Source organism: Penicillium paradoxum (genome assembly GCF_028828445.1).
Source record: "Penicillium paradoxum strain IBT 22861 chromosome Unknown utg000007l_segment0_segment0, whole genome shotgun sequence".
Taxonomy (NCBI): Eukaryota; Fungi; Ascomycota; class Eurotiomycetes; order Eurotiales; family Aspergillaceae; genus Penicillium; species Penicillium paradoxum.
In genome coordinates, this window is record NW_026643185.1 from 1005182 (window position 1) to 1020718 (window position 15537).

The 15537-nt window shown below is 40.3% G+C and overlaps 5 protein-coding genes across 5 annotated transcripts; 1 reads left to right on the forward strand and 4 right to left on the reverse strand.

Annotated features, from left to right (window-relative positions):
* Positions 1-538: 538 nt before the first annotated feature.
* On the reverse strand, positions 539-1873 carry N7457_007957 (endo alpha-1,4 polygalactosaminidase; the record flags this gene model as incomplete). Its single annotated transcript, XM_057179000.1, has 1 exon — positions 539-1873. One exon carries the CDS (start codon positions 1871-1873, stop codon positions 539-541), a length of 1335 nt encoding a protein of 444 aa, XP_057027386.1.
* Positions 1874-7437: 5564 nt separating this feature from the next.
* N7457_007958 (uncharacterized protein) lies at positions 7438-8201 on the reverse strand (the record flags this gene model as incomplete). The annotated part of the gene is made up of 3 exons (XM_057179001.1): positions 7438-7673; positions 8145-8154; positions 8193-8201. 3 exons carry the CDS (start codon positions 8199-8201, stop codon positions 7438-7440), a joined length of 255 nt encoding a protein of 84 aa, XP_057027387.1.
* A 4268-nt stretch (positions 8202-12469) lies between these two features.
* On the reverse strand, positions 12470-12877 carry N7457_007959 (uncharacterized protein; the record flags this gene model as incomplete). The annotated part of the gene is made up of 3 exons (XM_057179002.1): positions 12470-12565; positions 12617-12736; positions 12788-12877. 3 exons carry the CDS (start codon positions 12875-12877, stop codon positions 12470-12472), a joined length of 306 nt encoding a protein of 101 aa, XP_057027388.1.
* Positions 12878-12907: 30 nt separating this feature from the next.
* N7457_007960 (glycoside hydrolase family 75 protein) lies at positions 12908-14042 on the reverse strand (the record flags this gene model as incomplete). Its single annotated transcript, XM_057179003.1, has 5 exons — positions 12908-13215; positions 13269-13417; positions 13467-13603; positions 13653-13718; positions 13776-14042. The coding sequence occupies 5 exons, from the start codon at positions 14040-14042 to the stop codon at positions 12908-12910; spliced, it is 927 nt and encodes a 308-aa protein (XP_057027389.1).
* A 1120-nt stretch (positions 14043-15162) lies between these two features.
* Positions 15163-15511, forward strand: N7457_007961 (mitochondrial 54S ribosomal protein bL33m; the record flags this gene model as incomplete). The annotated part of the gene is made up of 2 exons (XM_057179004.1): positions 15163-15175; positions 15342-15511. 2 exons carry the CDS (start codon positions 15163-15165, stop codon positions 15509-15511), a joined length of 183 nt encoding a protein of 60 aa, XP_057027390.1.
* Between the last annotated feature and the right edge of the window lie 26 nt (positions 15512-15537).

Consider the following 15537-nt stretch of genomic DNA (forward strand, 5'->3'; position numbering starts at 1 on the left):
GAGATGTAAAGAAGGCTGGGTGCAATATGGGAAGAAGTTACGTCTGGGTGGCGGACCCTTGTTAGCGATGGTCCGTATTTTTGGCGGAAAATAAAGGGGCCGGTTAGTACGTAACTTGTGATCAAAACAGAGGGGAAAAGATCTCTTACAGCTTCGATCAGAACGGAGACATGTATCATTTGCTAAACGGCTTAAAGATCCAGGTGAATGATATGTGGATAGCAAGATATTTGTCCGTCCTGAGCAGGGTGGATTAGAGCGGCGAGGCACCTTCAGGGCTGTATCTAAACCGTAGGTGCTGGGGGACTACCCCCTCAGGTGTACTGTATCCTTTTCTCTTTTTCTCTTTCTTTGATTCTTGGTTGTAACTCTTCTGATAGATATTCCAATCCTCTTTACCTACACGTAGGATACTCTAAGTACAAAGGGTCTCTTGTCATGGTTGATTCCTCATCCAACTACTGGAACAAGTTTCAGAACAAACAACGACAATCATAGGGCAAAATCTCTCTGCAGCGTGGAATAACAGATGAACTGACTAGCAGTATTCAACCCAGGCATCGAGGTTCATGTTCTTGATAACAGTGGAGAACTTGTCGGCACTGGCCGCGTTGCAGGCGGATGTCTTCAATGCAGATGAAAGGACGGCTCGAGCTCGGAGTTTATGATGACCATGTCCTTGTCTGTGCTCATGATTGCCACTTGGGCGCACATCATCTTTGATGTCTTTAGCTCTTTTGTCTTCTTTATCATTCATGATATCATGATGATATTCTTCCTCGTCCTCGTCCTCGTCCTCCTCTTGCTCTTCCTCCTCGTCCTCGTCCTCGTCCTCCTCTTGCTCTTCCTCCTCGTCCTCGTCCTCGTCCTCTTCGTAATCCACATCATCAGTGTCATCCGCGTCAGTGGTATTATCGGTGCTGTTGGTCTCAGGAGCAGGGGCAGTGGAAGAAGAAGTGGAAGCAGGGGCAGGTGTGCCAGTGATGGTATCATCACTGTCGGTATCGGTTGTGGTATTAGTGGTAATACTGATCTCAGTATCGATGGTATCAGAAGACTTAGGAGAACTGTCGGACTCGATAGTTTGACCAGAATACTCAATGTGGAAAACAGGCTTGTTGACTTCCGTGAAGGCAGCATAGACATCACATTCATCATACTGAGCACACTGCTCATTGACGGACCATTGCATCTTATCAATGACAGAACCAATGATATCACCACCATTCTTCAGCCCGATAGACATGCCACGAGAGTGAGACTCCGCCGCAAGGAACGTCAAAAAGTCAATCGAGTCGGCCTCGGTCAGACCGAGACCATTTTCATTGCCATACGCATCAATATTGTCGGGGTCCACACCATCGCAGCCCTTCTGCTTTGCCATGTCCAGACGAGATGCCATGATTGAGCGAATGCTGGCGGACTTGATATTTAGCCAGCGCTCGCCTGGCCACTCGTCCAGGTTGCTGCCGAAGTCGGCGGGGTCGAACTTGCTGACATCCGGACGCCAGTCTTCGTATGTTCCGGCGGAGAAGTAGCAGATGACCTTGTGGCCTTTGCTCTGGAGAGTGGAGATAGTTTCGGCGGTGTTGTCGAAAAGGTCGATATCCCAGATGTCGGCATCCACGGAGGTGTCTTCGACGGCATCAATTAGCTGGATCTGCCATTTGACTCCGGCGGCCGGCTGCCAGATAGCAGCATCTCCGGAGCTGGTGGTGTCGCGCTTCAGCATCTTCTTCTGGTTGTGTCCAGCTCCGAGCTCAGCTCGGAGGTCCATCCCGATGGCAAAGAAGAAGAGGCCCAAAACGCAGGACACCAGGAGCTTTTTTGGGGTCGCTAGGACCTGCCAGCGTGCAACATTGGGAGAATTCATCTTTTTTTGAGGTAAAAAGGTATATTGTTCAAAGGAGTGTAAGAAATGAATGAGTTTGTAGAAAGGAATGGATAGACAACTTGAGTCCAGCAAGTGTCACAGAAAGGAAAGACTGAAGGATGGTGAAGATGGAACAATGGACACCATGAGTAGATGCCTAGTACTTATATCTCCGGACATGCCATCGAGAAGTACAAATTTTATACCCTGCACGAAGGCGTTTCAGAATCGCCCAAGCTCACACAGAATCGGAGGTATAGGGCTGTCAGACTCTTGGAAGTGGGGGTTACGGGTCGCGGGCCTCAAGGACCGAACCACTAGCGAGGGAGTCTAAACGAGCCCAGGCAAATGCAAACCCATCACTCCGCAGATAGTTCCAGTCAAAGCGAGAACTCAAGGCAGTGGACCAAATCCGCGGCAAGTCAGACCGGGGGAGTATGAGATAGATGAAACACCTGCCAAGAAACGCCTTTGCGGTAGATGTAGTCCGTTCATTTGCCACGGTCCTTTCGCCTTCTTGCTCTTTTTATATGAAGTCATGCGATCCGAGAGGCCTATTGATCTAGTCTAGAATGTAGTTTCACTAGCGTTAAGATGTTCCAATCGGAATGTCTGGGAAGGTCGTTCGAATGGTCTCTAATTAATTTGACACACATTGAGATCAACACAGCGCCATAACAATTGGGTCACATCTTGGACACATCTAACATTTGGGATGGAATATGAATGTGATCTAGAGAGATTATCTCGGAGACTTTCGAAATCCAAACGTCCAGTGGCATGGAATAGGCAGAACGCCCGGCAGAGGGATTCGTACAAAATACCCGATCTCAACGGCATTAGCCCCAAGCCTCATTCAAATCGGGCCAATAGCATCAAATTGCCCCTGGCCACATGGCTTCTGGCCTTTGGGGTCCCTGTACGGAGCAATAGCGTCAATTAGGGGCCTTGATATCTCCGGGTTCCCTTGGCACATTGCTAGTGGCGCTTACTTGCTTTGACACAAACATGTCCTCATTTCAGACACGTCTCACGTACAAGAGAAAGAACACCTGGGCATCTTTGTTAGACTTCTTTGTACGGAGGTCCATATCAAAAGTTATTTCCCACCCAGCATAATTGCTTTTTCTATAAAAAACTAGCTTGGTATGAGCATTGTAAGCCATATACGTAGTACGGGGTACACTTCACCTAATTATCAAAATATCATTCAACCCTGCTATCTACGAGTGGGGAAAAGGCGTAGGAAAAACTGCCGTAAGAATAGATACAGAGTTGGATTGAGAGGGTTCCCTGCCATATTAACAGGATCATTGAACTTGAAGGTGGAAATGAGCATGAAGAGGGGGAGGGGATAACTGGGGGCTATTGGGGGCTACTAGAGGCTGCTGGGGGCTGCTAGGGAGTGCTTATGGGTGCTTTTGGGTGCTCTAGATATTACCTAGAGACGGGGAGATGATAGGGGGGAAAGCCGAGAAAGTAAGAAATTGAAAACAGCTCTCGTACTGAGTTTAAAACCACTTTGCCCAAATTGGACGAATATATTACTAGCGTACATTTACGTGGGAAATAACTTTTGATATGGACCTCCGTAGTTCTTGAGCATTCCTGTTCTGTTACTATGTCTTCATTCTTTAGATCGGAGCGTAGAAACCAGAACACAAAGCGAGGGTGTAAAAGATTAACCGCAGCGTACATAAAAGTCGTTATTTCTAACATTATCTTTATGTACGGAGTACTCCGTACCTAAGCAGTCGTTTGCATCTTTGTACATAATGTTTGTTTCAAATAAGACCCATCCAATCTAAACCCTAAGGTCTCGGAAGATTGTTTGCCATCATACACCTCACATCCGTGATCCTTTCTGACATGGTCATCTCTCCAACGCTTTCGGCCAAGGGGTATACAGCTCGGTAGGGTCCAGAATTTTCTCCGTAGGACTCAGAAACCTATTATGTCAGCCTTGAATTCTGACCCCCTATAAAGGGTGGAACCTAAGTAGGACTCAGAACTTATCAATTATGTAATTAGATTTAATTATAAATTCTTTTATTTAACTTTTTTCCTATACACTACGTACCGACACCCCTATCTATACCTACCTACCCTTATCTCTTACTATAATCCTACTAACTCTATACTATCTAATACTTTAACTATAGATCCTTTACCTATATCCTCTATATAACGTCACGAGTCTCTATCTCTCCCTATTATAGACCTATAAGCTAGAAATAGGGCTAATACGGATACCTAACTTTAATAAATTATCTTTCCTTTAACCTATATTAGTTACCTAATCTTATTTTCTTTTTTATTTAAATATATATTTAATATATACTAACTTAATTTTATTAACTAGAGCGGTTAAAGCGAACGTGCTAGCGTCTAATATTTATTAAGGTAATCTAGTAGGAACTAAGAGAATCTTAATTACCTAGAGGGTTATATTATACTCCTATCTATAGTATACGATATAGAAGATAGAATCCTAATTAACGGAACTAAGAGGATACTTATCGAGATTATAGAAATCTAAGACTACCTTACGTTCCTAGACTACCTTAATATTACTTATAATAGTATTCTATATATTATTTATGTACGAAAGAATCCTCTTTACGATAAGGAGTATACCGCGGCGAATATTAATATAGTATTTAAAGAAATTATATCTAGTATATACTTAATATATACTTAATATATACTAGATATAAGGCTAACTAAAATCGTATAGTGCTAATTCTCGATTACGATAAATAGAACTTTAATACGCGTAATCTATATAACCTTTCTTAGAAATACCCTAAAGGATCCCGCGTTAAAATTATATTATAGAGCCTATACTTACTCTAGTATTCGGTGCTATACTTAAGCTTACCGGGATATTACCGCTCTACGTAATAAGTATAACCGGGTTAAGCTAAAGATATTTACTAAACTTCGGGCTAAAGCTATAAAGCCTTACTATAAAAGTACCGCGTCTAAGGATCTCTATAAGAAAATAAGGAAGTAAGCTCTACCTCGTTTATACCTTCTCTCTACTAAGTATATACTAAACTTATATTTAACTTAGATTTTTCTTTAGTTTTCTAATAGTATAGAATATATACCCCGCTCCTTATAAGTTATCTAAAACTAAGAGAACTTATAAGGATACTAGCCTAACTATATAGGTGACTAATAGTACTATATATATTAGTTATCCCTTTAAAACCGTAGTATACTATTAGTATATATCCTACTAGGTTCCTATAGCTATCACGTAGGTTAATAAGTACTACTTAGAAGTTCTCTATAGAATACTAGATCGTAAGATAAGTAACGTTAGTAAAAATAACTATTATTTCGTCTAGTATTAGGTAAGAAGAACTAATATTTATAGTATAGTTCTCTTTCTATATACTTAATATATACTAACTATATACTAGACTCTATCTACTCTAATAGTATAGGTAGGCTAAAGGTAGTTCCTTATAAGGCTAGGTTTAATCTCTATATACTAGTCTTATAGGATTAATACCTATATTATCTCCTTATTAATCGAGGATATTATTATTATTTCCTACCGCTACTAATAAAGTTATTATCTTATATCGCTTAAGAGATTATATCTATACTTCTTTTATAGGATATCCTAAATATTACGCCTTATATATATTACTTTCCTCTAATCCTAGTATTTACTAACGATAATAGGTAAATTTATATAATCCTTATAATTTAGGTAGCTTACTCTTCGAGATACTAGATCTTTAAGTAAGACTATCTATAGCTATCTTAATATTACCGATCGGATCGCTACTTTAATTCTTAAGTAGAAGATCCTTTATTTTCTTAGAGGAACTTACTTAGCTAGTATATATTATAAATTCGAACTCGATAAGACTAAGGATATAGATAAGTAGTTTATTCGTGAAATCTATATACTAGATAAGGATAAAGGCTACTTTCTTATTATATACTATATATATAGATAAGCTAAGCTTTTCTAACGTATATAGTATATTAAAATAGATCTTACTTTTAAAATAGTATAGGGGTAGACTAAGGTCTTCTCTCTTATTAGATAGAACGAGGTAGCTAAACGTAAGTAGAAACTTCTATATCGATTATAGTTAATTAAGTTATTAATTTTTTTAGTAATTAAAATATATACTTAGATTCTAATTAACGCCGAAAGCTATAAATACTATCGGATTCTTTTTAAGAAGCTTTTTAAGATCCTTAGAAATATAGGATAAAGGCCTATCCGATAGTTATATTAATATAATTCTTAGAATTATACTAGCGAAGGTATTCGGACTATTACTATTAATATATATTTAAAGTAAGCCCTAGGTATATTATTTATACGCTATATATTTACTAATTCCTAATTTATTCTATTAAGGTTTAGCGATTACCTTATAGGTCTTAACTCTCGTTAGATATAGTTAGAGTATTTATAATATATACTTATTATATACTATATATATATAAAACGCGCGTTTATATAGAGATACCCTAATTATATAGTATCTATTATAATCGATCGTATCTATAAGTCACCTTCGAAGTAGGAAGCCTTTAAAATTATAGAGGAAGCTAAGAAAATATAGCTAGAGACTAAGTATTAGTTTAACTATAAATTAACCGGCTAGGTTTTTATAGGTATATTACCTAAGGCTTTAAGAATTCCTATCTATTAGTAGCTAAATACTAGACGCTATACTAGGATCTATAAAAATAGCTATTATTAGGAGAATAAAGTAGTAGGTTAAAAGTAAGTATTATTACTTATAATCCTTAAGTAAGTTTATATTCTTTATATAGTTTATATAAGGCTAATATATTAGTTAGATTAAGGTAATACACTATTAATATTAAGGATAAGATTTATATTAAGACTATTTAGGGCCTTCCTACCTTATAGAGGAACTAGAACCCAGCTAAGAAAATTATAAAGGGTATTTTAAGAAAAGGTTTATTAAATATATATCTAGTATATAATAAATATATACTAACTATTATTTAGATAAACGAAATCGCGTAGCTATAGAGAGGCGTATTAAGAATTTATACTTCTAGTATAATCCTTATAATAGCTATAATTAACGCTATCCTCTAATATAGCCGCTAAACCGTACTATACTATCTCGGGCTTCTTCGGTCTATTTAACTAAAGGAAGTAAGTATACTATACTACGTACCGCGCGGTCTAGCACTCGAGCTCTATCTCCTAGGGATTCTTAGACGCTAACTCTATAAGTATCTTATTAAACCCCGATACCTAGTATTAAAGAGACTCGAGAGAAAGAGCTAGAATAGGAACTTATAACTTTAAGGAGGCGTACTAGAATTTAAGCTATAGAAAAGGAGAAAGAAATACTACGTCTATAGCTAGGCGAGGGTAGCTAATTTAGAAATTTCCTCTATATATTAAAATATCACACTTATTTTAATCTTATTTTAACCTTATACTCTATATACACTTAGTAGATCTAATATAAATATCTACTTAGTATATATTTAGTATATACCGAGTAGATATTAAATAATATAAGTATATAGTTTAAAATCTACTAATTCTTTACCCTTTTTTTCGGTCTTCTTTCCTCCTCCTCTTCCTTCTCCTCTTCCTCTTCCTCCTCCTCTTCTCCCTCCTCTTCTCCCTCCTCTTCTCCCTCCTCCTCCTCCTCCTCCTCCTCCTCCTCTTCCTCTTCTCTACCTCTCTTTTTACCTCTAGGTCCTAGGGTAGGCGTAATAGGTATAGTAGGTATAGTAGCTACCTTAGGCGTAGGGGTAGTTATAGGGGTAGCTAGTACTAGTATAGGGGGTACTAGTACGAGGGGTGCTAGTATAGGGGGTACTAGTACGGGGGGTGCTAGTATAGGGGGTGCTAGTATAGGGGGTGCTAGTACGGGGGGTACTAGTACGGGGGGTACTATAAGAGCGGTAGTTATAGCACTAAACCTAGGAAAAGGGACTAGGGGGATATCCGCCTTACGCTATATAGATTATTAGTAAATATTAAATAAATATAGGAGGGTTATATACTTACTCTACGTCGGCGTTAACTAGATCTTAGGGTAGGCGGTATTAGAAACCGATAGAAACATTAACTAAATCGAGCCGTAAATTAAGTATTAGTCGCACTATTTATATAGTTAGTATATATCCTTATAAATAGAAATTATATCTTAACTTACGTAATACGCTCTAAAGCGTTACACTAATATCTAACTAAACTATTCTTAGGGCCGCGGCTAGGCTTATAGAGATAACTTACCTATTACTAACTATAAGTAAGAACCTATCGCTTAATTATATTTTATACGGTAATCATTTAGTCCTAAGTCTTCTATCGGCGGTTAGGTATAGTAGCTATATTAATAAAGGTTAGTATATACTAAGTATATATAAAAGAAATAACTTACTTACACTAGAATAATCTTAACGTAAATATCGGCGTATAGCCGGGCTATCTAGGAATATTAACCTATATATCTACTATCTATTTATAGTAATATTATATATACCGATATTCTCTTTATTTAGTATAATAGCTTAGTTTAGGGGAGGGGTAGCTTAGATATCCGCTATTTTAATATTATATCTTAGGACACTAGTAGCTATTATAGTATAATACGCTACTAGCTTCTAGCCTAGGTTATTATCGGGGATTAGTCCTATATATAGTTAGTATATATTTAAAGTATATTAAATATAGAATAAACCTACTATAAGTATATCTAAATATTAGGTAAAGGTTTACCGCTATAGCGACTTAAGGGTTATTAAATAAACCTCGGGTTAGTCTATATACGTAGGGGTTATTAGCTATTTTTCTAATAATAATTATAGGATAGTAATAATAGTAAGATAGAATAGTTATTTAAACTATAGTATTTAATAGTATCTAATAGGGATAGGATAGACCTTTTATATAGTTATAGTTAGGGTTATACTTAATACTTCTTACTTTATATATAAAGGGGTATTATTATTACTTTATATATAAAAGGGTATTATTATTACCTATATAAAAAAGGGTATTACTATTACTTTATATATAAAAGAGTATTATTATTCCTTTATATATAAAAGGGTATTATTATCCCCTATATAATAAAGGGTATTATTATTACTTTATATATAAAAGGCCTTTAATCTATATATTTACGGTATATTATATATATAAACTATACTTATTAGGTCTATAAGGTTTAAATATATTAGATATTAGATATATTTCGATTTTTTCTAGTATTTTAGGCGTTTTTTATTATATATTAAGTATATATATTAAGGCTATAAGGTTAAAATCTATTAAATATTAGATATATTTTAATTTTTTTAACGATTTTAGCGTTTTTTATTATATATTAAGTATATTAAAATCATATTTAAGACTTAAAGTAAAGGCTATAGTAATATATATATCGATTAGGCTAAGTCGTCCTCGCTATTAGACTCGGGCTTAGACTCCTTATCCTCTCCCTCGGACTCTTCCTTATATTCCTTATCCTCTCCCTTAGACTCTTCCTTATATTCCTTATCTTCTTTATCTTCCTTCTACCCCTTATATTCTTTATATTCTTTATATTCCTCCTCTCTAACTTTAGGGGCCTCTTTAACTTTATCGGTAGTTCGGACGACCGCGCTAAATCTATAGAAGGGAATAGGGTTTATAGGGGGTTTAGGGCCACGCTATATATATTTAGTATATATTATACTTATATTAGGGCTATTAACTTACTCGACGGCTACGATAGCTAGATCTAGGGGTATTAGGCTATATATAGCGATAGAAGCGGGTACTATACTTAACGGTAAAGTTAGGATCTTAGCTCTTATATAAGGTTAGTATATAATTAATATATCTAAGGTTATATTTATTTACGCGATCCGCTCGAGGGTATCGTATTAGTAGCCTACTTTCCTATCTACTAGTCTACGGCTAGGCTTATATATATACCTAGCTTATTACTATCCTTTTATTAGGATCTATCGCTTAATTATATTCTCCTTAGCGGCGATTTCTAGCGTTATCTTCTAGTGGCGAGTAGGCGTAATAGCTATAATAAAAAGTTTATTAGTATATATTAAGTATATATCTTATATAGATATATACTAGCCCTAAGATATTCTTATCGGAGGTAATAGCGTAGCGCGGGACTCTTTAGAAGGATTATCCTATATATCTACTATCTATTAATAGCGATATCGTAGATACCGATATTCTCTTTATTAAGAATATACGTAGTATTAGGGGGTATATTAGTAACTATATTACCCGCTTTAATATCGTATCGCTTATTACCCGCTACTATAACTCTATACTAGGTATAGGGCCTCTATCTAGGGTTAGGATCTTATATAGGGCCTATATAAGTTAAGTATATATAATATACGTCGGAATCAGAATATAGGCTTTCGCGTACTATAGGCCTAGCTAGTTACGGGATACGGATTCGGGGTATAGAGAACTTCTAGGTTATCGAAGTCCTATCGAGTTAGTCTTAGTCTAAGGTTAATTAATAGAGATATAATGATTATATATTAAGTATATATAAAGAAAAAATAGATATAACGGGAAATAATAGAGGAAGAAGAAGATATTAATATAGAAAATGTAAATAAATAAAATTTTAGCTAATATTATTAAGGAAGGAGCACTAGTGTTCTACGTTAGGTAAGAGTAAATATATATTATATTAAGTATATATTCTAAAGCTATATAATAGATATTTCGACTTAAATTTAATTTATGGTAGTAGGGGAATATATATTAAATTATTTAAATTATTTTTCTAGTAGGTATATATTTAAATATAGTAGTAAATATAAGGTTTTTTTATAGTGATAGAGAATTGTATAGACAGTAGGTGCGCTTTTTCGTAGTGTGATTGGTTGAAGAAGATGAGATAATCAATGAATTCTGAGCCCCCCGGGAGCTAATCAGGTGGCAGAATTCGCGGATAATCTTCTGGGTCCTACGGAGAAAATTCTGAACCCTTCCGAGCTGGAACCCGTCGGCCAAGCAACAGAAATTATCTCACATTGTGTCGCTTTTGTTTGATGGTGCATGTACAGAGTACCATTCAACTCCTCAGACTCGATAATTAGATCTCTGTGACGCCCTCAAATGTACTCGATGTCTGGACATACCCCAAAGCACTGCCCTGAAAGGTCCACGACGGTGCTTCGAACCCAACGACCAGAGTACCGAGCCCAGCAATCTTTATATGCTTACCGATAACTTTTTGGCATATACCCAGACAAATTGGAAGTTTGATAAAAGAGTGTATTGATGGTGGGAATGGACACGAGCGTTGGCATGTACATCTTGACAGCCAAGTGGATCTATCAAGATCGAATTGGCTAAGATTTAGGCACACTACTACAGAGTAAGCTCGGAGAAAAGTGCAACCCATGCCTCTTCGCTAGCAATTTCCATCGTCTTACGAATCTTCGCTTGCGTTTCACGTCCAAATAACAAACACTTTCCCTGCTTTGGAATCATGGCCGAGCTTCGCATCCTGTTTGTCGGTGGCTTCGATGTTGAAGTTTGGATGCAGGGTGATGGATCCAATACGAAAATTTCCTCTCCGTGTTTGACGCCGAATGCCACGCGCTGCTGGTGATATTTCGACCTGGAAGAGAACGAGGCCTTGATCTGATGATCTCACCGATGAATTGAAAAGCAATTTGCCCAGGCTCCCAGTGAGTTTATGGCAATCTCTAGGGAATAAGAAAAGTTATTTCCTCTGTCTGTGAGATATTGTAGTAGAATTCATATCTAATTTTCAAAAATAGGATCAAAAGGCGATGTGCGATCCTCCATGGTCTCAGTGACATCCCACAAGTGCGTCTCAGCGTGCACCAGAAGAGCCAAGTCGAATCGATTGTTCAAAAAGGTCTAGTCGTCGTGGAAGAAAGCAGCACCGTTGCTAAGCTCGTGCATTTTACAGCTCAAGTCTATCTAAAGTGCATGTACGGAGTAGGGAATTTCTTCCCAGCGCCCGAATGCCCCAGTCGTCTGACATTGCATGATGCAATCGCCGCTGACATTCCGATGCCTGTCTAGACATATCAACACCAGGGAGTTGCACCTCCGGGGAATGTAAGGACTGCCCGATCATCATTCCAAAGGACGGCACTTCCGGAGGCACCGTCACCTGCTGTGGCCACTGTGTGACGGAGATAAGAGCTTGTCTACAGAGTATTGTGCGTCGAGTATTACGGAGTATGCCATGGAGATTTCTGATTTAAAGATGATTGTCCTTGAAACTTTGGATTCCAATGTTATTGTACAATTCGCAGAGCTATGTATTAGACATGAGCATGCAGTATCGTGACACGTACATCTCTAAAGGGGAAACATCTCAGCAAGCTAGGTATATACAGCCCGAGCAGTAGCCTGAACCCCCAGGCTCTATTGATGGCCCTGTCCTCTTTGACTCGACGTCAAGTTATATACTGGGTTCGAATTAAGCATCAGCACACTTTCCTCTCTTGCAGACCATCTCCCCGTCGCCTTCGCTCCGTTTGCTGCAAGAATCGCCTGGGCAGTTTAAGAAAAAAGATCTTTCTCACTGAGCCGGTGTCCTTTCAACGATCACTCATCCAGTTCGGGATCGACGGCACACTTTCCACTGATGCAGGTCCAGTTGTTGTCGCATGAGCCCTCACCGCTGCAAGAGTCGCCTGAAAATGAATTAATAAACGTCCACCACATTAGCAAGGGATCTTCCTTACCGAGACAGTGTCCTTCCCAGGTGCAAGGCTCTTCGTCCTCCAGTTCGGGATCGACGGCACATTTTCCACTAATGCAGGCCCAGTTATTATCGCATGAGTCCTCGCCGCTGCAAGAGTCGCCTAAAAATGGATTAACAAACGTCCAATACATCAAAAATGGTTCTTCCTTACCGAGGCAGTGTCCTTCCCAGGTGCAAGGCTCTGCGTCTTCCAAATCGGGATCGGCGGCGCATTTTCCGTTGATGCAGGTCCATGGATCATCGCAGTCGTTTCCGTCGGTGCAAGAGGCACCTAGAAAATCGTTTGGTAAAGAGCCAGGATGCTGAGAGTGGAAAGGGTCTTACCGAGACAGTGTCCCTCCCAAGAGCAAGACCCTCCAGTAGGGGAAGAGCCACTGGAAGAAGTGGTTGAAGTGGGCTTAGAGCCACTAGCGGAAGTGGTCAAGGTAGTGGAAGGTCCTCCAGAGCTCAGGTTAAGGTTCTTTGCGAGAGCGGTCATCAGCTTGTCGCCCATAGAGCGCAAGGTGCTGAAGTTGGTGATGTAGTTCTCGTTGAGAGCACTGCTGGGAAGCACCGAGTCCTTGCCAGTGAAGAGAATGTCTGCGTGGATTAGCCAGTTGTCATAACAGAATGTGCACTATTCTCAAACTCACAGGTCACATCGGGATCAACGTGGCCGCTGTTTCCATTCAGGTCATCGTTGGGGAAGCAGGTTCGGGCCATCAACCACGAGGCCTCGCCGATGACTTGAGGAGTGTCGCCATCGGAGTCTCCGAAGATGCCGTAGAACATCTTTCCGTCACTGGAATTTGTTAATAATACATAAGTGAAATTACCAGGAAGAATCATACCAGATGACGGCACCGACGTTGTTTCCAGGAAGAACCTTCTCGTAAGTGGTTGCGAACCTGTCTGGAATCACGATGAAGGGCACTTCATAGGCTGCCAGAGCACCGAAGTTGGTCTCGGGGAGGCCATCAGGGTTTCCCTGTTCGAGTCAGTAATGCGTCATGCCGATATGGATATCCTCGGCATACCTCGCACTCGTAGTCAAGGCCATCACAGTCGACATCCATGTCGGCAATCCAAACGAATGCGGCACCCTATAAGCATGTAATCAGTATATGGTTCTTTTGGATGGTGCCGAGGAGAATATCTACCTCGCTGAAGGACGACCAATCCTTGTGGATAGTGGACTTCGCAGCACCCTTATCGAAATTGATAGGATAGGTTGCATCCGAAGCAGCACTGCTGGCCTTAGCAGCAGCACTCTTCAAAGCAGCCACCGGGATAGTACTGGAAGCAGTGAACCAGCTTGCCGGGGGGCCACCGTTAGGGCTATCATAATCAGAGCCATCCACGGTTTGGGCCAACGCAGTGCCCAACGAGGCCAGGAGGGCAATAGGGATTGAAGCGTATTTCACCATGATTTTTTCACAGATGGATCTCAAGCCGAAGGGTTAGGAAAAAAGGAGTGATGGCTTTACATTGGGGGCCGAACCTCGTGCTTTAAGTAGTCTTCAGGGCTAGCTCGCTATGGATCCATCTTCGACGAAAATAAAAACCGCCCCGAGCTAGTCACCACCAAATTGATGTTCTCCATCATCGTGCGTCGTAGATATTGGCTCACTGGCCTATTTCGGCCATGCAGAGATTGCCTGAGTTTTGCAAAAGTGAGACAAGGCTAAACTCAGGAGAGCGGAGATACGACTCTCCCATGGCCCGATCAGGCAATAGGTCAAACTGCCATTATTGCTCTTCACGAGGACCTCGTGGCTGAAGGATCGCAATCATGGGGGAATTATAGGCCCAGACCCCTGCATAACGTCGCACCGTGGCTCATTCAATATACGCGAAAAGCTTGTGAGCCATCCCCGAAGCTTCGTAGCTGCAGGTTGTGGCAGCCAGGAGCTCATTTTTGCGGAGGGCCATTTACTGATTCGTCGAATAAGATTGCAGATACCCAGGGAGCCCTACGCTAGCTGCTTACTTGTGCTAGAGCAATATCTTCATGCCCTCTAAGGGGCTTAGTCTCAGCACTAACGCCTCGCACTGTGGATGTCAGGGAATGAATGGAACAACCAAGCTACGGAGTATGCCCGACGACAATATTCCACGAGAACACTCATAATGGGTGTGACTTAAAACTCTCGACTTTGTACGAGGTACGGAGTACTCCGTATGTAGTAGGCTCATAGGCTTTGATCCGTGGGGTCCATATCTTAAGCGGTAAGGATCTACCAACTAGAGGAACCATCACAATCGTTTATACTTCGCACGAGACTAGTTTCAAAGCTACCAGCAACAACACTTGAGACATTGAATCCTCCGGCGAAGCCGGCAAATCACCACGTCCGGCCCGGAGGGTGTGAGAAACCCCGGTGTCGGGGTTCCGAGGCCTAGACGAGTACGGAGTATCTGAGGGGCACCTGGGCATGTGAGCGGATTGACTAAGCAGGCACGTGACCATCGGGAAGGCATCAACTCCGACCTTCAATTTGTTTCGGAGCGATAACTCGACCAAGCACCTTGAGACGCCCGCCCAAAATGGCCAAGAAAGGTATGTGGAATTAAAACCCCTGATACTCCAATATGATCCACCCAACTTCCCCACATCCGGCCACGATGGCGCAGAATTGGCACGAGAACCGTGATGCCACTGAGACCGAAAACTCCCCGGATTTGTTGCGGTCGATTTGCTAACATCGTCTTTTTCCTCGACACAGCAAAGTCCCGTACCATTGCCGTCCGGCTGATCTCTATGGCCATGACGGGCTACTACCGCACGTTGATCCGGCCCCGTGCGCACCGTCCTCTCAGCATGATGAAGTACGACCCTGTCGTCAAGAAGCAGGTGCTTTTCCTCGAGGCGACCAAGGGTGGAAAGAACAAATAAGCAAGTGCTCTTGCGATTTGTGATTA